We start from the raw sequence: 24011 nt of genomic DNA, 5'->3' as shown, positions 1-24011 counted from the left end.
ATGGAATGGCATCAAACACATTAAAAACCATGTGTTTGATGTATTTGATACCATCCCGCCTTTTCCGCTCCAGTCATTACCACCAGCGAATCCTACCCAATTAAGGTGCCACCAACCTCCTGTGAAAAATAAAATAAAACATACCCCTCAGTTGATAGGTCCTCGTTGGAGGGCATGGTCTCGTCCTCTGATTGGTCGCTATAGAGGTCACCTGTGTGCATAGAGGAAGTGTCTGGCACCTCTAGCACTGGGCCGATGCTGGGCCTCCTGCTGTTACCCTTGATGTCCTCCGGGGGGAGACAGAGAGAGGGCCCACAGCCTGTGTCCTGGAGGTCTATGGCCACAGTGCCTGAACAAGGAAGGATACAAAGAACATACAACGTTTACAACATACTATTTATTGTGGGCATATTTCTGTTTCTTACATGTCAATTCATTTATGATTTTTTTTCGAAAATACTATAGTAAAGTTAAAAAATATATACTTAAGTAGTATTTTTACTGAAGTACTTTACACCACTGCTTAATATACTTGTCCAATACATCACTTCATACTAGGTAGTATTGGAACTCATATTACTGACCCATGCAGGCGATTACACTGTGTACTGGCAAGCAGGGCCGGCTACCCGTCCTCTCCCTCTGGGTCTTAAAGGTAGTGTTCTCCTCCTTAGTGATGTTGATGTAGAAGCAGCTGTCATTGGGGCTCATTCTAAACTGTGGCCCAGGGTTCAGCAGGATGCTCTTACTGTCCTCCCGGCACACCCCGATCAGACACACGCCATACCTGAGGACAGTGATAGAGATATAGGGTTAGGGTTAGATCACATAGGCTGGAGGTTTAGAGGGCAATACGAAGAGGGAGAGTGACTCATAAATAGGGCTGGTTTTAAATCTTATTTGTGTGTACGGGATACGTGGACTGTTGGTGAAAAAGTGGGGATTGAGTTTGAGCCCACATGTCTGTTCCCATCCATGGATACAACTGAAATAGCACAGAAAATCGAACCATTGGAACCGGTATCAGAAGAAAATGTGGTCATTTGTCAGTAGTGAGGCTTAATAAGAGAAAGTATGCGACCCTAGACCCTGGGACCACGCTAAGAGGTATTGGTGTTAGCTACTTACTTCTTATGCGCGTGGAAGGAGGTGTAGGTGAAGCTTTTCCCCATGTATTCTGAGAAGAAGATGCTGTCCCTCATGGTGATGTTGTAAACCTCATTCCCGGAACACTTGCCATAAGTCCTGTGCCACTCCTCTGGAGACTGCTGCCCCTCCCTGAAGCACACAGAGAAACGTTTGGTAACACCTCCTGGGAATACACTATTCATAATGCATTACAAGCATAATTATAACATCTTATGAGCTGCTATATAATGCTGTGTAAAGCACTACGAGGGTATTCATATGAAGTGTTACTTTTAGTTGGGTTCAGTCTGGGCTTTCGCTGCAGACAATTAAATAGGTACAATATGAGGGTCTGTAGCATTTCTCCCTTTCACAGACTTGGTGGGTAGAGACTTGGTGGGTTGGTGGGTGGAGACTTGGTGGGTTGGTGGGTGGAGACTTGATGGGTGGAGACTTGGTGGGTTGGTGGGTGGAGACTTGGTGGGTTGGTGGGTAGAGACTTGGTGGGTTGGTGGGTAGAGACTTGGTGGGTTGGTGGGTGGAGACTTGGTGGGTTGGTGGGTTAGTGGTTAGACACTTAGTGGTAGGGGGTTTGGTGGGTAGAGAATTGGTGGGTTGTTGGGTAGAGACTTAGTGGTAGGTGGGTAGAAACTTGGGGGTAGGGGGTGGGGTTGGTGGGTAGAGACTTGGTGGGTTGGTGGGTAGAGACTTGGTGGTAGGTGGGTTAGTGGGTAGACACTTAGTGGTAGGGGGTTGGGTTGGTGGGTAGAGAATTGGTGGGTTGTTGGGTAGAGACTTAGTGGTAGGTGGGTTGCCTACTGTACTTTGCAGATCCTATGGAGTGTAGACCATTGAAGAGTCGACTAGATATGAGGGTGCAGGGTGGTTGTGTAACTTACCGGCCCTGTGAAGTGTGGACCAGTAGGGTTATGAGGGAGGAGGTTGCTGGACAGATGCAGTTCAGGGCCAACATGGCATACTTGAATTCCTCCTCACACACTACATGATCTGGGGAAACAGAGAGGAACAAGATTTGATGTCGTTTTAAAAAGAGTCTTACAGAGATGAGACTCCATAACCAGGTTTCCATCTAACCTTTTTATGCAAGTAAAGTACATGTCGGATAAAAAAAAATGTCACGACAGGCCTGATGGAAACAGCAAATTTGTCGGTAAATTTATAAAATGGTGACAAAACAAAATACGCTAGACAAGGTGGGATCTTTTTGGTGTCGGTAAAGTTCAATATGCAGGAAATGGTGGTGAAAATGCTTTAATGAGCAAATATTGATATAATAACCGTCATATAAGAAGTAAACTTGGAGTCACGCAATGATATAGTGTGTGGTCCTCCCACTACGACTCGGGAAAGCATGCAGTTTACTAGGTGGTGAAAGTATACACGGTGATTGATGTTCCTTTCCAATAAATATTGAGGGTCTTATTCTGGAGACAAGATGATCGATGCTGGGCTGCCTTTTGACAAATAAAAATAACCTTTCGTCTTTAGCTCTTTCGTCCACATTAATCTCATAGTGTAGGCTATCCTACCCGCACTGTTTCTGCAAGCTGTTGGCTAGAGCGCACGAGCCAATACCAGAGTGGGCACACTTGCAATACAATGAAACATTTTTGGGGTACAAAACCATCAGTAGAGTTGAATATGCGAGAGAAACCCATTTAACGTTTAGTCTTTATTTGGTGCATGGGAATTTAACCACAAAATACAGTTGAAGTCGTAAGTTTACATACACATTAGCCAAACACATTTCAACTCAGTTTTTCACAATTCCTGACATTTAATCCTAGTAAAAATGTAATGTCTTAGGTCAGTTAGGATCACCACTTTATTTTAAGAATGTGAAATGTCCGAGTAATAGTGGAGAGAATGATTTATTTCAGCTTTTATTTCTTTCATCACATTCCCAGTGGGTCAGAAGTTTACATACACTCAATTAGCATTTGGTAGCATTGCCTTTAAACTGTTTAACTTGGGTCAAACGCTTCGGGTAGCCTTCCACAAGCTTCCCACAATAAATTGGGTGAATTTTGACTCATTCCCCCTGACAGAGCTGGTGTAACTGAGTCAGGTTTGTAGGTCTCCTTGCTCTCACATGCTTTTTCAGTTCTACCCACAAATGTTCTATAGGATTGAGGCCAGGGCTTTGTGATGGCCACTCCAATACCTTGACTTTGTTGTCCTTAAGCCAATTTGCCACAACTTTGGAAGTATGCTTGGGGTCATTGTCCAGTTGCAAGACCCATTTGCGACCAAGCTTTAACTTCCTGACTGATGTCTTGAGATGTTGCTTCAATATATCCACATAATGTTCCTACCTCATGATGCCATCTATTTTGTGAAGTGCACCAGTCCCTCCTGCAGCAAAACAACCCCACAACATGATGCTGCCACCCCCGTGCTTCATGGTTGGGATGGTGTTCTTCGGCTTACAAGCCTCCCCCTTTTTCCTCCAAACATAACGATGGTCATTATGGCCAAACAGTTCTATTTTTGTTTCATCAGACCAGAGGACATTTCTACAAAAACTACAATCTTTGTCCCCATGTGCAGCTGCAAACCGTAGTCTGGCTTTTTTATGGTGGTTTTGGAGCAGTGGCTTCTTCCTTGCTGAGCGGCCTTTCAGGTTATGTCGATATAGGACTCGTTTTACTGTGGATATAGATACTTTTGTACTTGTTTCCTCCAGCATCTTCACAAGGTCCTTTGCTGTTGTTCTGGGATTGATTTGCACTTTTCGCACCAAAGTACGTTCATCTCTAGGAGACAGAACACGTCTCCTTCCTGAACGGTATGATGGCTGCATGGTCCCATGGTGTTTATACTTGCATACTATTGTTTGTACAGATGAATGTGGTACCTTCAGGCGTTTGGAAATTGCTCCCAAGTGTGAACCAGACTTGTGGAGGTCTACAATTTTTTTTCTGAGGTCTTGGCTGATTTCTTTTGATTTTCCCATGATGTCAAGCAAAGAGGCACTGAGTTTGAAGGTAGGCCTTGAAATACATCCACAGGTACACCTCCAATTGACTCAAATTATGTCAATTAGCCTATCAGAAACTTCTAAAGCCATGACATCATTTTCTGGAATTTTCCAAACTGTTTAAAGGCACAGTCAACTTAGTGTATTAAAACTTCTGACCCACTGTAATTGTGATACAGTGAATTATAAGTGAAATAATCTGTCTGTAAACAATTGTTGGAAAAATTACCTGTGTCACGCACAAAGTAGATGTCCTAACCGACTTGCCAAAACTATAGTTTGTTAACAAGAAATTTGTGGAGTGGTTGAAAAACTAGTTTTAATGACTCCAACCTAAGTGTCTGTAAACTTCAGACTTCAACTGTATATTGTCATGTGCACTACGTCATCACGCAGAGCCTTTTATATGTGTCACGGGTGTCGTATGGATTTGACCAAAACGCAGCGGGAGTGTGCATACTCATCTTCTTTTTATTAGGCAGAAAGAAGGAAAAACAAAACAAAACACACGTATACAAAAACAACGACGCTAAACAGTCCTGTAAGGCTTACAGCTATACAAGGAACAACTACCCACAAAATCCCATAGAAAAAACACCCCTCTTAAATAGGACCTTCAATTAGAATCAACTAGGAGCAGCTGCTTCCAATTGAAGGTCAACCCAACAAACACCACATAGAAATAGACATACTAGAACTAACATAGAAATAGACTAACAAGAACTAACATAGAACTAACAAGAACATAACCCAACAAACCCCGAAACACTCTAAACAAACACCCTTCTTAAAACAGAACATAGCCCATCAAACCCCGAAACACTCTAAACAAACACACCCCTGCCACGTCCTGACCAAACTACAATAACAAATAACCCCTTATACTGGTCAGGATGTGACAATATGCAACAGGTAAATTTCATGGAACATCTCTGGTGGGAAAATTAGCATATTGTTTTTATGCAGATTTTAGAATATTCACATGAAAATATTGCCAATTGGATGGAAACCCAGCTATTCAGACTAACCTAAATGCATAGAGGAGGGGTTACCCAGGCATTGGAGCCACAATTCAGAAAGATGTATGCCAAGGTCCCGAAACATCTAAACAAATGTCTCTTAACAAGACATTAGTCTGTCATTACCTGCAAATTTCACATGGAATTTATTCTCTGGCTTCAGAATCTGGACATAAATGGGGCACTTTGGAGCGAAATCCTTCACAGCCCAAGCTCGCAAAATGGTCTGATGGTCCTTAAAGGTAAACAAGACAAAAATAATACATTAGAGGTTCATTTTTATTTGTTTGAACTGTTTTATGATTGATTGCTTTATGCATTGGTTAAAACACTGGCCACTAGATGTATGTTTACGGAAGATGAGCAATACAAAGTCCCCCCGTCTACCTTGTATAGGTACTTGTCCTATTATAAGTGATGCTCTTGCCGGTATGTACCATAGTATTGTCAACTCACTTTGCAATTAAAATATTTTGAAACAAAAAAGGCAGATGTATTTTAGCGCCACAATGCTATAGCCAGTCTGATCAGACAATAGCTTCAACTCTACAAAACTGAATTAACTGCTGTATCAGAAATTAGAGGCATGTTTTCTATGACTCATACCCTACAGTCACTTGAAGTAAAGTTCTAATAAACTCTAATAGAACTAATAGAACTCTAATAAAGCTCTAATAAAACTCTAATAGGACTCCAACAGAACTAATATAACTCTAATTGAGCTCTAATAGAACTAATATAACTCTAATAGAAATTGAATAGAACGAATATAACTCTAATAAAACTCGAATATAAGTAATAGAACTCTAATATAACTAATATAACTCTAATAGAATTCTAATAGATCTAAAATAACTCTAATAGAACTAATACAACTCTAATACAACTCTAATAGAACTAATAGAACTCTAATAGAACTAATAAAACTCTAAAAGAACTCGAATAGAACTAATAGAACTCGAATAGAACTAATAGAACTCGAATAGAACAAATATAACTCTAATATAACTAATAGAACTCTAATATAATTAATAGAACTCTAATAGGACTCGAATATAACTAATATAACTCTAATATTACTAATAGAGCTCTAATATTACTAATAGAACTCTAATATTACTAATAGAACTCTAATAAAATTCTAATATAACTCTAATAGAATTCTAATTGAACTCTAATAGAACTCTAATTCAGCGTTTCTTAAAGAATGGTGGGTAGCGACGTAAATGTAAAATTATTTCATTAATTACTGGAATTTATTTGGCCAAGTGCAACTGTGCTCTCTGTTCAGTGCGCTCTCTGCTTAGCAGCGGTGTCTGCTCAGTTTGGCAGCTGCGCAAGTGTGTGTTTCTGCAGTTTTCTTGAAGATCACTCCGCGACCCACGCGCTATCGTTCAAGCCACTGATTTGTTATTCCCAGTCGCCATCACTCACCGCTGTCATGAAATAGGCTCATGCTAGACACAAGTTCTGACTGAGCTCAATCGTCATGAAACGCAAATGGGTAATTCTGAAACTAACGGGAACTTGTATGTCCTCAGGGTCAATTTTGGGGATTTTATTTAAAAAAATACATGTTTTTATTCTTTATATGTTAAGTTCACACTACAATCACCCCATATTTTTTTCAACACCTCTCTATCAAGTATTTTTAGCTACTTTTCAGATGCATTTTATACCTACATTTCACTGTTTTGCCCTTGTCCCTGACCCAGACTGAGCTTCTACTACGTTTTTCTATGAGAAAACATTAATAATTGCACATTATGTAATGTTATCTTCTAGAGAAAGAGTCAATTAAATAAAATCATATCAATATTTATTGTGAGTATGCCCTTTATATTGTTATTTACACAAAATATACCTGTCCTTTGGTAGTGGTGTCATTTCCACCACTGAGGGCAAATTCCTCATTAATAAAGTTTTGTCAAGAGAATGTTAATTTAGTTACCATGGAAACGTATTGTGACCCTGAAGCACATGGCTGTAGAGGACAGTTGTTCCAGGTGTGATGTCCAGAAGTTGAAGAAAAATGTACGTAAATATTGCTTGTGTAGAGAATATTTTTACTGTCAGTCATTTCCAAACAGGCTACAATTTATTTAATTTGTGGTAGAATTTATTTTTTTTTTTATATATTTGATGTATTTAGTGTAAACCATATACTAGCTGTAATACTGGCCAAAGCATGCTAAGCAGTCTGTCATTTTTCTCCAAAAACAGCAGAAGCGTCATTTCCATCACAGTCATTTCTATCAGTCATTTCCATCACAAACTTAACTGTGGTGGAAATGACAGAACGTGGTGGAAATGACAAAAATCCATTATGTTATTACTTTTTACTTAAAAAAAAATCTTATTTAATCATGTTTTAAATGACTTTAATCTAGGAAATGCTCCAAGGTGTGCACAATTGGAAAACTTAAGTAGTATTTTTCTTTGTTTTTAGAAAATGCCACATAAAAACAGCACAGACATAGAAACAAAATAAAACATTATCCTATACGACAGCGGTCCCCAACCCCCGGGCCGCGGACTGGTACCGGTCCGTGGGTCATTTGGTACCAGGCCGCAGAGAAATAATAAATAACTTACATTATTTTCATTTTATTTATTATCTGAGTCTGAACGATGTTTTATTTTGAAAAATGAACGCGGAGCACAGACACCTTCTCTTATACACAGAAATAAGATGGTTATCCCGAGGGAGATCGCTGGCCAGAGTGTTTGAATTACGAGAGCCGCTGCAGAGATTTCTCACAGAAAAAAGTCACCGCTGGCAGCACAATTCAGTGACGAGGAATGGGTCGCAAAACTCGCTTACTTGTGCGACATATTCAACCTGCTCAATGAACTCAATCGGTCACTTCAGGGGAAAATGACAACTGTCTTCAAGTTGGCAGATAAAGTAGCTGCATTTAAAGCCAAACTGGATTTGTGGGGACGGCGCGTGAACAGAGGTATATTTTACATGTTTCAAACATTCGCAGGGATTTTGGAAAAGACTGAGCCCGAGCCTTCATTGTCCCAGCTGATGCACGATCACCTGTCTTTGCTTTTAAAAGAGTTTGCGCGCTACTTCCCAACCACAAAAGACCCACGAACTGCCAAGGAATGGATCTGCGACCCATTTGTCAACAAACCAGGTGAATCCAGCATGTCTATGCAAGAAGAAGATCAACTGCTGGAGATCGCAAATGACTGCGGTAAAATGGTGCTTCAATACATTTTAATTTCTGAAAGCTTGCTGGGCCAAAGTGCCCAAAGTTGCAGAATCACCCAAATATAGTGATGACTTTTTGTCTCTTTCATACAAACTTTGAGAAATAACGAGGAGCACCCACAATGTGTTTTGTGTGGGTAAGTGCTTAGTAATGAGTCTCTCACTATGAACAAATTAATAAAACGACACATCCTGACCAAACACCCAGGCACAACATGACGGTAAACACAGGGAGTTCTTTCAGAACAGGGCAGAATGCTTCAGGAAACAGTGCTTCGAAAGTGGAAAAGTCAACTAGCAAGGCATTGTTGTAATTTAATAACAGGTGATGATAAGCAGAAATAAGGGAGTACCATCTCTCATAGTAGTAGATGTGAGTTTCTCTTTCAAACAATCCCCTAGCTAACGTTAGCCAAAGCAAGCTAACTAGCTACTGATAATTCAACCCTAAGAAACAGTACAGATGAAGATTAAAAATGATCAGGCCTACTGTACAAATTATTGTTGAAAACAAGTCTAGATTGGAACTTGCTGTTAAAATACAATAATAACTGTTATTCTGAACTGGAATAAACTGATTGAAGCAAGATGCTTTTTGAGGTAAACACTCACACAGTTCTGGGTTGTTCATCCGCTGCAGGAAGCGGTGACTGAGAAAGCAGTAGATGATCTGGTCCAGTTTGGCACCACATACCTATGCAAGTCAGGGTTCTCAAGTACAGAAACAGTGTCAATGCTGAGCATGACCTCAGTGTTGCACTATCAAAAACTGAGCCCAGAATAGACATGCTTGTTGAAAACTTCAGCCAGCTACACACCTTTCATTAGGACTCTGTGTGTTTTCTGGTCTACATCTGTGTGATGTGATCAATCAGTTTATTACAGTTCAGAATAAAAACATATATATATTTTAACAGCAACAGTTCCAACCTAGACTTTCCATCAGCAATAATGTATACAGTATGATTGTCACGTTCGTTGGAATAAATGTCGGACCAAGGCACAGCGAATGTTGAGTTCCACATTATTTATTAGAAAGTGAAACTAAGCAAAGACAAAAACAAATAAACAATAAACTAACAACGAACCGTGACTACAGAGATGCTACATGCACTAACTCAAAACAAACAATATCCCATAACCCACAGGTGGAAAAAATGCTACTTAAGTATGATCCCCAATTAGAGACAACGATAACCAGCTGCCTCTAATTGGGAATCATACAAATCACCAACATAGATAATAAACCTAGAAACCCACATAGAAAATATAAACTAGAACAACCCCCCAGTCACGCCCTGACCTACTCTACCATAGAAAATAAAAGCTTTCTATGGTCAGGACAAGACAAAGATGTACAGTAGTCCTGAATTGTTTATCTGTACTGTTACTTAGGGTTCCACTATCAACAAGCCTGTGTGTGTGTGTGTTCTGTTATACATCTGTGTGATGTGATCAATCAGTTTATTCCAGTTCAGAATTAAATTATTTGTTGTATTTAACAGCAACAGTTTCAACCTAGACAGGTATGAGTGTTTTCAATGGGGAAAAATAAACATGAAAATATATTTATGGGTATTTCATTGTTATTTGTTTTTGTCTATTTTGCTTTTTTTTAGGCATAAAGGCAATGAAGTGTACCGATATTTACGTATAGTTGCATGTTTTCTTAAGCTTGGGTCCCAGGAAAACACAGAATTTCTATTTTGGGTCCCAGGCTGAAAAAGTTTAAGAACCCCTGCTCTAATAGAACTAATAGAACTAATAGAACTCTAATAGCACTATTAGAACTATATTAGAACTCTATTAGAACTTTATTCGAACGAATAGAACTCTAATATAACTAATAGAGCTCTAATAGAACTAACATAACTCTAATAGAACTCTATTAGAACTCTATTAGAATGAATAGAACTCTAATATAACTAATAGAACTCTAATAGAACTAACATAACTCTAATAGAACTAATAGAACTCTAATAGAACTGTAATACAACTAATATAACTAATATTTCTCTAATAGAACTATTAGAACTCTAATATAACTAATATAACTCTGATATAACTAATAGAGATCTAATATAACTAATATAACTCTAATATAACTAATATAACTCTAATAGAACTAATATAACTCTAATAGAACCAATAGAACTCTAATATAACCAATAGAACTCTAATAGAACTAACATAACTCTAATGGAACTAATAGAACTCTAATAGAACTCTAATAGAACTAACATAACTCTAATAGAACTAATAGAACTAATAGAACTCTAATAGAACTAACATAACTCTAATATAACTAACATAACTCTAATAGAACTAACATAACTCTAATATAACTAACATAACTCTAATAGAACTAATAGAACTCTAATAGAACTAACATAACTCTAATAGAACTAACATAACTCTTATAGAACTAATAGAACTAATAGAACTCTAATAGAACTAACATAACTCTAATAGAACTAACATAACTCTAATATAACTAATATAACTAATATAACTCTAATATAACTAACATAACTCTAATATAACTAACATAACTCTAATAGAACTAACATAACTCTAATAAAACTAATAGAACTCTAATAGAACTAACATAACTCTAATAGAACTAACATAACTCAAATAGAACTAATAGAACTAATAGAACTAATAGAACTCTAATAGAACTAACATAACTCTAATAGAACTAACATAACTCTAATAGAACTCTAATAGAACTAACAGAACTCTAATAGAACTAACATAACTCTAATAGACCTAATAGAACTAATAGAACTCTAATAGAACTGTAATAAAAGTAATATAACTAATATTTCTCTAATAGAACTATTAGAACTCTAATATAACTAATATAACTCTAATAGAACTAATAGAACTAATAGAGCTCTAATAGAACTAATATAACTCTAATATAACTAATAGAACTCTAATATAACTCTAATAGAACTAATAGAACTAATAGAACTCTAATAGAACTCTAATAGAACTAACAGAACTCTAATAGAGCTCTAATAGAACTAATGTAACTTATAGAACTAACATAACTCTAATATAACTCTAATAGAACACATAGAACTCTAATAGAACGCTAATAGAACTAATAGAACTCTAATAGAACTAACAGAACTCTAATAGAACTAATAGAACTAATATTTCTCTAATAGAACTCTAATAGAACTAATAGAACTCTAATTGAACGAACATAACTCTAATTGAACTAATAGAACTAATATAACTAATATAACTCTAATAGAACTAATAGAACTCTAATAGAACTCTAATATAACTCTAATAGAACTCTAATAGAGCTCTAATAGAACTAATGTAACTTATAGAACTAACATAACTCTAATAGAACTCTAATAGGACTCATAGAACTCTAATAGAACTCTAATATAACTAATAGAACTCTAATATAACTAACATAACTCTAATAGAACTAATAGAACTAATATTTCTCTAATAAAACTCTAATAGAACTAATAGATCTCTAATTGAGCTAACATAACTCTAATTGAACCAGTATAACTAATATAACTAATATAACTCGAATATAACTAATAGAAATCTAATAGAACTAATACAACTCTAATAGAACTAACATAACACTAATAGAACTAGTAGAACTCTAATAGAACTGTAACAAAACTAATATAACTAATATTTCTCTAATATAACTAATATAACTCTAATAGAACTAATAGAGCTCTAATATTACTCTAATAGAACTAATAGAACTAAAAGATCTCTAATACAACTAATAGAACTCTAATAGAACTAATAGAACTCTAAAATAACTAATATAACTTTAATTTAACTTATAGAACTCTAATAGAACTAACATTACTATATTTGAACTAATAGAACTCTGATAAAACTAACAGAACTCTAATAGAACTAATGTAACTAATAGAACTAACATAACTCTAGTAGAACTATAATATAACTAATATAACTCTAATAGAACTATAATAGAACTAACATAACTATAATATAACTAATAGAACTAACATAACTCTTATAGAACTAACATAACTCTAATAGAACTAATAGAACTAATAGAACTCTAATATAACTAACATAACTCTAATATAACTAACATAACTCTAATATAACTAATAGAACTCTAATAGAACTAACATAACTCTAATAGAACTAATAGAACTAATAGAACTCTAATATAACTAACATAACTCTAATAGAACTAATAGAACTCTAATAGAACTGTAATAGAACTGTAATAGAACTCTAATAGAACTCTAATAGAACACTAATAGAACTAACATTACTATATTTGAACTAATAGAACTCTGATAAAACTAACAGAACTCTAATAGAACTAATGTAACTAATAGAACTAACATAACTCTAGTAGAACTATAATATAACTAATATAACTCTAATAGAACTATAATAGAACTAACATAACTATAATATAACTAATAGAACTAACATAACTCTTATAGAACTAACATAACTCTAATAGAACTAATAGAACTAATAGAACTCTAATATAACTAACATAACTCTAATATAACTAACATAACTCTAATATAACTAATAGAACTCTAATAGAACTAACATAACTCTAATAGAACTAATAGAACTAATAGAACTCTAATATAACTAACATAACTCTAATAGAACTAATAGAACTCTAATAGAACTGTAATAGAACTGTAATAGAACTCTAATAGAACTCTAATAGAACACTAATAGAACTCTGCCAGAGAGAACAACAAACAAACAGACAGACAGATGGAGGTCTACTGGTGTAGGTGATTCAGTGGAGGCTGCTGAGGGGAGAACGGCTCATAATAACAGCCAGAACGGAGCAAATGGAATGGCATCAAACACCTTGACACCATGTGTTTGATATATTTGATACCATTCTACTGATTCCACTAAAGTCATTACCACGAGCCCATCCTCCCCAATTAAGGTTCCACTAACGTCCTGTGGGGTGAATAGAAGAGGAAACAGCTGTACCTTTAATTATCATAGATGGACAAAAAAATAGGAAATGGGCCTATTCATCTAATAATATGACTGGCTAAAATGCCTTTGTATCAGCAAGTTAATGAGTCTCAATCGCAAGTCTCAATCTAACAAAGAAATGGACAGGCCATAGGTCAGTTCAGCCAAATGCCTGGTAGGCTGGACCCTCTTTAGGCCAGTGGGCTGGTTTCTTGGTCCCAGTCTGCCCCTGATTTAACACTTTGTGTAGTGGTAATATTAGCAATGTACGTACTGCGGCGGTGCGGTCCACCTCACAGCGACTGCTTAGGATGAAACAAGCCTCTGCATTGTCCAGTCTGGAAAAGAAGGACAACATTCAATACTGAGTGGGTACATCTCAATACTCTACAGTGGCTTCCTTTCCTTATCTCCTCTTCAACTGTATAACTACCCACATTGATCTGAAAACAGAAGAGGTGGATGCCCATTTCCTATCCAGTATTGGCTTTCACCAGTCCAGCTCTTCCGCATAAGTGCAGTTGAAGGAAAGGTGACTAAAGACCAAAAGAGAGGAAACTGTTTTAGCGGATTGAGACGCAGCCCTTGGTGTTGGTGACTCACTTGGCTCGTATGAGGTCCTGGTCCTTGAGGGCCGATCCCTGGAGGTAGATGACCCGCTGGGACCACAGGGGGATCTGGAGGACCCGGCGCACCTGGGGATCCATCTCTGTTGGACACAGGATGATGACATAGTAGTCCTGGATAGACAGGAAGACAGAGGAACAGCCTGGGACGTGTTCATTCGGCACCAAATGGAGCAAAATGGACAGAAACAGCAAGGGACTACCTGGGCTTGTCCAATAAGAAATGCAAAATTATGTTGCAAAGTGTTTTAAAACCTTACTTGCGTTCCCCAAATTAACAAGACCCAAGCACACACACACACACACACACACACACACACACACACACACACACACACACACACACACACACACACACACACACACACACACACACACACACACACCAACCCAATCACACACACACACACACACCAACCCAATCACCCACCCATGTACACACACACACACACACACACACACACACACACACACACACACACACCAACCCAATCACCCACCCATGTACACACACACACACACACACACACACACACACACACACCAACCCAATCACCCACCCATGTACACACACACACACACACACACACACACACACACACACACACACACACACACACACACACACACACCAACCCAATCACCCACCCATGTACACACACACACACACACCAACCCAATCACCCACCCATGTACACACACACACCTGCAGCCCGGGGTGGGCGTAGACCTCGTTGAGGAAGTCCATCAGGAGGTCTATCTTGAGGGAGCTGACACACAGCACCACATGTTTCTCTGTCTGGGCGCGGTGACGGCTGTAGTTCCCCCCCGACTTCTGTCTCTCCATCCACAGGTAGGCCAGCTGCTCAAACTGACCAATAACGCCCAGCAGAGGAACACATTACCAATACTGCTAATGCTGCACAAAACCATTCTCAAATCAATCAGAGGCTTTAATATATGACTAAATGCATACAGTTTACCCAATCTAACACATTTATGACTGTTGATCTTTTATCACTGTGTTCTTACATCCTGGTCCTATAGAGCTATGGTGTGTGCATTTCCCCCATCCCAATACTAACACACCTGATTCAGATGATCAACTAATCATCAAGCCCTGATTAGTTGAGTCAGGTGTGTTAGTACTGCTAGCTGGGACAGAGCTGTGGGTCTCCAGGACTAGTTCTAGAAAAACGCTGCTTCAACAGAACACTGAAAATTGGTCCATACAAAAGGCCATGGTAAATGTCAGCTATTGTCTTCAGTAAGGCAATCTGTTTACAGGGAGAATGGCAAAACAGCAGCAGAAGGGATACTGTTGGTCTACCAATACCATGGATCAGCAGAATGGATACTGTTGGCCTACCAATACCATGGATCAGCAGAATGGATACTGTTGGCCTACCAATATCATGGATCAGCAGAATGGATACTGTTGGCCTACCAATACCATGGATCAGCAGAATGGATACTGTTGGCCTACCAATATCATGGGTCTACAACACCTCTAACAATATTATACTTGTCTAGTTCAGCTGATTCCCTACTCACAAAAATATGATGGGTTATGCATTCTATCGATTTGGCATTTCCTATAGTAGATGTCCTAACATTAGTCCAGTTGATTTCCCTTTAGAAAACATATGGGAGTGTGGTAATATTGTGTGTGTGTGTGTGTGTGTTTGTGCTTGCACTTGTGTTTGTGTGTGAGCGTGTGTGTGTGTGTGTGCTCTGTGTGTGTGTGTGTGTGTGTGTTTGTGGCCATCACTCTCACCTGTATGGGCAGCACCACCAGGGCTACAGAGATCATGATGATCACCAGCAGCTTGGAGGGCCACACGTTGGGCGTGACGTCGCCGTAGCCCACTGTGGAGAAGGTGACCACGCAGAAGTACCAGGAGTCGAACACCGTCAGCTTCTTGCCCGCCCGCTCCAGGTGCTGGATGCCACAGATGCTACCAGGATACAGGGAGGCATTAACACAGGGGCTAGGAAGGGAGTGGTGTCATTTGGAGCCGGTTTCCCAGATACAGAATAAGCTAAGTCTTGGACTTAGAAGCATTTTCGTTGGAGACTCCCAAAGACTAGACTTACTCTGTGTCTGGGAAATGTCTACTGGTGTCTACATTGAAACATACTGTATGAAGTGGGTCAAGAAAAACTTCTGTTGCTACACACAGGGTCAGTTTCCTGGAGAGAGATTAAGTTTAGTCATGGACTAAAAAGCACTTTAAATTAGGCTTAATCTGTGACCGGGAAACCGGCCCATAAGGTTTTTAGTCGAGAAGAAACCTGAACCTACAAGCCGTGTAATTGAACACCCTATACAGTAAATAGTCACTCATATCTTCTCAAAAGCCTCTGCAACATACATCATTGTTAATAATGGTATGCTGCATGTGATATATCTGAGGACGTATTTATTAACAAAAATCCTCTGCTATGTTTTTCAGTTTGAACGTCAGTCATGTATTGATATAGGAAGTAGCCTAACCTTTCATCCCACTGGTCCGGTAAATGTATTAGTAAGACTTGGCCACTCCTCTGTGGACATGACGGATTTTTTTGGGAGGGAATGAAGCAATGTTGTCATTCCTGTAAATCTCTATTTACCAGCCAGAACAAACAGACTTTTACGGGAATATTCTGTCCACACAGACAGAAGTGTCTCAACCTGACACACTTACATTCTGCTACTTCATTTAATATCTGTTTTTGTTTTGTTTGCATCATATACAGCACATCGTAATATATCTATAACAGATACGTTGTGTTGAGAAACTGATGGATTACCAGGTGTGTGTGTGTGTGTGTGTGTGTGTGTGTGTGTGTGTGTGTGTGTGTGTGTGTGTGTGTGTGTGTGTGTGCGTGTGCGTGTGCGTGCGTGTGCGTGTGTGTGCGTGTGTGTGTGTGTGTGCGCGTGGGTGGGTGAGCGTGTATCACCATAAGCATTACTTTATTACCATACAGGGACAGAGACAAACAATACAATCTCACACACACACACACGCACACACACACACACATTATGTGCAGGGCAGCAAATGGCACCACTGAGATCACTTAGCGGTCATTATCCCCAAGGCAATCAGTTCAGATGAGATAGTCAGACCACAGCACACTCAGAAGAGCTGTTAGCATTGCTTTCACTATCAGCCACTGAAAACCAGCATCTCTTATACTGTACAAATACTAGCATGACTTTATATGATTCACAGAAAACAGTGTCTTAGATAACACGGCTAATCGCCACCCTTTCATTCCACTACCATCTGGCCTATTGACTGACTGTCTACAGGAAGGATGACAGACAGACAGACAGACAGACAGACAGACAGACAGACAGACAGACAGACAGACAGACAGACAGACAGACAGACAGACAGACAGACAGACAGACAGACAGACAGACAGACAGACAGACAGACAGACAGACAGACAGACAGACAGACAGACAGACAGACAGACAGACAGACAGACTTCCACAGGTGTCAGGCACTACAGTAGACCTCAAAGAGTAACAAGACAAGACACTATTACCACAGTGAAAAGCACCAGCAACATTGTTCTAGCATTATACCTTAGAAACATCAACTCAATCATGGACACTCTTACTGACAGTTGTTACTGCTTTGCGTGACATATTGTTGTCTCTACCTTCTTGTCCTTTGTGCTGTTGTCTGTGCCCAATAATGTTTGTACCATGTTTTATGCTGCTACCATGTTGTGCCGCTACCATGTTGTGTTGTTACCATGTTGTTGTCATGTGTTGCTGCCATGCTATGTAGTTGTCTTAGGTCTCTCTTTATGTAGTATTGTGGTGTCTCTCTTGTCATGATGTGTGTTTTGTCCTATATTTGTATCTCCGCAGGAGGCCTTTTGCCTTTTGGTAGGCCGTCATTGTAAATAAGACTTTGTTCTTAAATGACTTGCCTGGTTAAATAAATGTTAAATAAATAAATAAAATAAACAATATAAACCATGGCTGATATTTCATATTCTGAAACACTGTTGAGTGCCAGGTTGGTTGTCTTAAATCTGTGCCTTCATGTTTCATTAAAACACTTAGAAAACAAATTTCTTCAGGATGTAGTAGTAATTGCTGCCATTACCTTGCTTTTGTGGCATCGCACACATTACAATAATGGTCTTGTGGTAGTCAACAGGAAGCCATATATTGATGGAATGGTTCCCAGATAAGTAACATTGTAATGTCGTGTACTGTACACAGAGTGCACTGGAGAAGATAGGTCTGTAGACTTGGTGACCTCAAATATGATGTCAGACGTGGTGCATTAGTGGCAAGTGACTGAAAGTGCTTGAAGCTCTGAGGAGGAAAACCACAGATAATGACCAGCACTTCAGTCTGGGCTGACCCAGTAGGACCTTTTGGAGAGATGGTTCAAACCAATGGATCTACTCTGTCCACTTATTGAGTTAGCCCGAGAGGTACACACACACACACACACACACACACACACACACACACACACACACACACACACACACACACACACACACACACTCACTCACTCACTCACCAGGTGAATATGAGGCAGAAGAGAGTGGAGATGAGGATGAGCACCTGGTTGAACATGGCAGACTGTGTTCGCTGGATGGCACGATGCAGGTCATTCTACGTGAGAGAGGAGGACAGGTTAAGATGGGTGGTTGGTAAGACTCTCTGTTTTTGTAAAGGAGAATAAGTATTTTTGTAGATGTAATCACAAAATAGTTGAAATAGAGGGGTAGATCAGTGGCATGACCGGGGATCGAACCACTGACTCCAGGGGTAATGTATGATTTGAGGGTGGCAGCACCACAACACCAGCATTCCATGCTGATTCAGCCATATCTGAGTTGAGGCAGGTTAACACTCACGATCATGTTCTCCAAGGCGTGCTTGGCCAACCAGCAGTTCAGGAACACAGGGATGAAGAGGTTCCGCAGAGGAAGCCAAAGGATCTGAAAGAGCACAGAGGTTATTAGGCCACCCCATCCACAGCCTGTTGTTGTCGTCAGGCTGCCCACATGGTCAAAAACGAGTCAGTACAGTATATGAATTTGACTTAAAACCACTTTGAATTCAACTTAAAACAATATAAAGCCATGTGACTGTACAGTGTTTGTCCTTTGTCTGTGACAACTGTGGGAGGAGACAGAATGTTTGACTTAAAAACCCGTGTTTGTCCTTTGTCTTTTCAGCCATAGTACCTCTGCAAAGTAGCATTGTGTTTCTCAGGCTAGAGTCCAAGGCCCGTATTCATGTCTCAGAGTGGGAGTGATGATCTAGGATCAGGTCCCCCATCCTATTCATTATGATTTTAAAGGTCAAACTGATCCTAGGCCCTGTTAGAGTGTGTTTTCTTACGGTGAGCAGGAAAGGCACTGTGTTCACCGTCTCCAGGATGAACGTCAACCGAAGTATCTGCTCCCAAATGTTGCCCTGAGGACAAAGTAGAGAACAGGCATGTTTCTTTGTCTGTCTTTCTGTCTGTCTTTCTGTATGTCTTTCTTTCTGTCTGTCTTTCTGTCTGTCTTTCTGTCTGTCTTTCTGTCTAGGTGCTGACTTGTTGCACCCTCGACAACTACTATGATTATTATTATTTGACAATGCTGGTCATTTATGAACATTTGAACATCTTGGCCATGTTCTGTTATAATCTCCACCCGGCACAGCCAGAAGAGGACTGGCCAACCCCTCATAGCCTGGTTCCTCTCTAGGTTTCTTCCTAGGTTTTGGCCTTTCTAGGGAGCTTTTCCTAGCCACCGTGCTTCTACACCTGCATTGCTTGCTGTTTGGGGTTTCAGGCTGGGTTTCTGTACAGCACTTTGAGATATCAGCTGATGTAAGAAGGGCTTTATAAATACATTCGATTTGATTTGATTCTTTGTCTTTTTCTTTCTGTTTTGCTGTCTTTTTTTTCTGTTTCTTTTTTCTGTCTTTCTTTCTCTTTTAGCCCTTTTGGGGGCTTATCTTCTGTTTAACAATCTATTGACATTGTGTATTGAGTGGTGATATTGATATGACTGTAGAATAGACATTACTATGAATGTGTCCTTAGACTGAGTGTCATCCTATAAAGTGGGATAGAACTCACCTTGTAACTCAGGTAGGTCAACAAAATAGTTTCAAAAAGACAGATAACTGCCACAGACAACTGTTGAAGAAGTAGAAGCTTTGTTTCAATGAAGTCTGTTTCACACTATTGGAAAGCAAACAACAAACAGTAGCAATTGCATAGTGTCCATGCATACAGTTGTTCGCAACCACAGCTACAAGTTAACGAATTGTGAAGAAAATTGGTTGACAGAAATTTCACCTGTAACGCCCATATACCAAGACTTCGTTCGACCCATATTATGGGAGACCTGGTGGAAAAAAGATGTGCGTTAGTTCACAGCTGGAGATTTGTATTGGTATTTATTAAGGATACCATCAGCCAAGGCAGCAGAAGATTGAACTGCTGGACACACCACGACGGGCTAAAAGCAGTGTTACAGTGACCATCTGCTGGGTTCCAGAGACTGTTTGTGCCAATTCAACATGCAGAATCACCAGGAAATAATGGCCCATATTCTGGTCAGAAGCACATTGTTCTGGTGCGTTTCCTCTCTGAGAGAGCGATCTGGTCTCCATGTTACCAGGCAACCACTGACATATTACGCTTCCATGCATTGTTACCAGGCAACCACTGATATATTAGGCCCATGTCTGAATATGCTTCTCCTAATGTTTTGTACACTCGGAGTATATGCAATTTAGCAGACAATTTCATCCAGAGCGGCTTACAGTCATGCGTGCATACATTTTACATATGGGTGGTCCCGGGAATCAAACCCACTATTGTGGCATTGCAAGCACCTTGCACTACCAACTGAGTTACACAGGACCTTCTCTTTAGCTTTTATTTAACACTCGATTAGAAGAGGGTAGATTAAACACTAACCAGTCAATCTTTAAAAATATGTACGTTTGATTAGGGCATCCCCAGCTGTAAGGAAAACAAAAAGAGGGCCAATTAATGAACAACAATGTCTAACTGTGCAGAATACTATTGAATAAAAATACATTCTACAGTCATGTTTTTATTGTCACATGCACAAGTACAGTGAAATGCCTTTACTTGCTCACTCTTTCCCAACAATGTAGTAATCAATATCAGTATTACCATAAAAAATACATTAAAAAAGTTCAAGTAGAACAGTAACACTTGAGAAATAGAAAAAAGATTGGAGGACGACTGCGAGTAAACTGACAGTATATACAAATATTATCCTTTTATCACAACTTACTAAGTACACAGCGACCCGACTGTTATTCGCTTATGTTTCCAGATGAGATGACTTTACTGCACGAGAGTTTTTACAAAGCTTACATAAGTAACCCAACTAAAGCTACACTGACTAAAGGTCAAGAGCACACCCATAGTCAGCCACTAGATGCAACAGTGTTTTATTTCCCACGTCACCACACAGACATGGTTATGATGTCCTTGATTGACAGTGGATTCTAACATTTACAACATGTTCAGTGCATTCACTTCCTCTGTTTCCAGGCATAGAAATAAAATAATCATTGTCATTGTCATTAGAATCATTGTCATTGAGAATTGCCATGGCACGGTTTAGTACTGCTAATGACTGATACTTCTACATTCTCTTTGAATTATCCCTTTTTCTGTGACAATTCAGTGAACTCCACGTGGTATGTAAATGAGACCTACGACACATGGAATGAATGTCCTTACCAGCCATGTCCTTTGGATGGGTCATCTGTCAACACACGACACATGTATAGGACACAGCTCAGGACCTTTATGGAGAAGTCGAACACTCGTCGTCTCAGGCCTGGGAGACAGAGAGACAGAGAGGTTATAATGTCATACCTAGGGTCAGGAGTACTTCCTCACCATGTGACTTGACCAGGAGAACATCTGGGTCCCTTGGTTATAACTGGTTCAACAGTTATAACCAATGCTATTTGTTACTGATGCAAAAGGTGTATGTTTCCCACAAATCAGATTTAGGCACAGAATATAGTGTAGTTCGACTGTGACTAACGTTACACATTTAAAAAATGATTACTTACTTGATCTTTGGTTTTTGATGAAGAACAGTTTAAGTCTCTCTTTGAAAGTACTTTCATTGGCGTAAAATTCTACTTGCACCCTTGGGGAAAAAATTAATATAAATTGTTTCTGTGAATAAAATGAATAATGTCATATTTACTAAGTTTTGGAGCATGGCTAAGGCTGGGTATTAACATTTTACTGCAGTGGGCTAAATCAGGGTAACACAGAGTGATTCTTGGTGGTTTTAAACAAATCTACTTTGAAACAAATGTATATGACACACACATGGTTATGGGCTTAAAAAAAGAAGACACCTGTACCATGTCAGATATAGAGTTGAAATGTACTCCATTTTGAGTTTGCTGCCCAATATTACACTTTATATACATCACAGAAGACTGAAATATAACAAAACTGTTTGATATAGAAACACCTGATTTTCAGCGGTTTAAAACAAATCATGTTTATTAATGATTCAATTATGAATAACATTCCACACATTAAAAGAAAGGGCTACACAAGTGCAAAGATTCTACAGGTACAAACTCTAAATAAACTTTGACCCTGGACTATCAACTACTGCTGTATGCCGATCATAGTCTCGTTCCCTTCTTATGCCAGCACCATGACACTGTAAGTCTTTATACAAATGTAAACCCCACAGATTTGTTCTAAGGGGTGCACCATTAGCATAGTCATTCTCTTCCCCTCTCCAACTACACTTTGCAAAACACAAAATCACAACACAAAATCTACTATTGTATTGAACAAGTAAACATGTTTTTAAAAATGTATCCACCAACCTTAGGTTTTGTACTAGCTACAACAATGTTTCACCACGTCATTTTTTATAATTGTAGTTAACATGATGTCAAACAAACTGAACCTACCTGTCATCATTTTGTAAATTCTGGTCCCCGAGGAGTAAGTCTCTGAATCTATACTTCGGGGGAAGAGGGGGTACTTCGCTCTCCAAATCAACCATAGTTTTCCTCTGCTGTAGCTACATCAGCCGAAAAAAAATCCAGATCATCAATCCAGATCTCAAATGCACACTTTTATGACTGTATTTTAAAACAATTGTGTGTCTTCTCACTCCAAGCGCTCGAAAAGACTGCATACATCACACAACTGTTGTTACATTATTTGGAAAACAAGGAAGCAGCTATAGGCTAATTATTCAAAATCGTCCCATTGTTGAGCATCCTTGGCAGTGCACGTGCGACTACACCCAAAGTCCAATTGCATCATTCTATAACCTCTTGAGGCGCTTTGCGTGGGTATCAGTGTCCGCAACATCTGAAGCGCACATTGCAGTCACTGGAGTCGTCGGTTTATTGGTGATGATGATTAAGGATGATTTCAATATATACAGTGCCTTCAGAAGGTATTCACACCCCTTGACCTTTTCCACATTTTGGTGTGTTTCAGCCTGCATTTAAAATGGATTTAATTGGATCAACATTTTTACAAATTAATAAAAAAGGAAAAGCTGAAATGTCTTGAGTCAACAAGTACTCGACCCCTTTGTTATGGCAAGCCTAAATAAGATCAGGAGTAATAATTTGCTTAAAAAGTCACATAATAAGTTGCATGGACTGACTCTGTCTGCAATAATTGTGTTTTACAAGACTTTTGAATGACTTCCTCATCTCTGTACTCGACACATACAATTATCTGGAAGGTCCCTCAGTTGAGCAGTGAATTTCAAACACAGATTCAACCACAAAGACCAGGAAGGTTTTCCAGTGCCTCACAAAGAAGGGCACCTATTGGTAGATGGGTAAAAAAAAAGCAGACATTGAATATCCCATTGAGCATGGTGAATATATTAATTACACTTTGGATGGTGTATCAATACACCCAGTCTCTACAAAGATACAGGCATCCTTCCTAACTCAGTTGCCGGAGAGGAAGGAAACCAGTTAAAACAGTTACAGAGTT

At 39.0% G+C, this 24011-nt stretch overlaps 1 protein-coding gene across 3 annotated transcripts in view; it reads right to left on the bottom strand.

The window, feature by feature from the left end:
- The window catches only part of LOC115170076 (potassium channel subfamily T member 2), a 41415-nt gene extending 17966 nt beyond the window's left edge, over window positions 1–23449 (bottom strand). Inside the window, exons 1-18 of one of the 3 annotated variants that reach the window (XM_029726334.1) lie at window positions 22958–23449; window positions 22085–22164; window positions 21744–21843; window positions 20943–20987; window positions 20316–20364; window positions 20094–20153; window positions 19364–19438; window positions 18874–18957; window positions 18534–18628; window positions 15767–15947; window positions 14696–14860; window positions 13967–14103; window positions 13638–13701; window positions 5275–5383; window positions 2028–2136; window positions 1129–1278; window positions 585–787; window positions 145–349 (exon numbers count right to left, since the gene is read on the bottom strand). In XM_029726334.1, coding sequence (XP_029582194.1) covers window positions 145–349; window positions 585–787; window positions 1129–1278; window positions 2028–2136; window positions 5275–5383; window positions 13638–13701; window positions 13967–14103; window positions 14696–14860; window positions 15767–15947; window positions 18534–18628; window positions 18874–18957; window positions 19364–19438; window positions 20094–20153; window positions 20316–20364; window positions 20943–20987; window positions 21744–21843; window positions 22085–22164; window positions 22958–23052 — 2006 coding nt within the window. In that variant the 5' untranslated portion in view covers window positions 23053–23449. The remainder of the gene's footprint in view (window positions 1–144; window positions 350–584; window positions 788–1128; window positions 1279–2027; window positions 2137–5274; window positions 5384–13637; window positions 13702–13966; window positions 14104–14695; window positions 14861–15766; window positions 15948–18533; window positions 18629–18873; window positions 18958–19363; window positions 19439–20093; window positions 20154–20315; window positions 20365–20942; window positions 20988–21743; window positions 21844–22084; window positions 22165–22957) is intronic. The other 2 variants (XM_029726335.1, XM_029726333.1) reach the window with 2 other exon arrangements.
- Window positions 23450–24011: the final 562 nt, after the last annotated feature.

Source organism: Salmo trutta, chromosome 31, assembly GCF_901001165.1.
Source record: "Salmo trutta chromosome 31, fSalTru1.1, whole genome shotgun sequence".
Lineage (NCBI taxonomy): Eukaryota > Metazoa > Chordata > Actinopteri > Salmoniformes > Salmonidae > Salmo > Salmo trutta.
The sequence above is the reverse complement of the archived record's forward strand: the minus strand, read 5'-3'. Positions and strand labels throughout refer to the sequence as shown.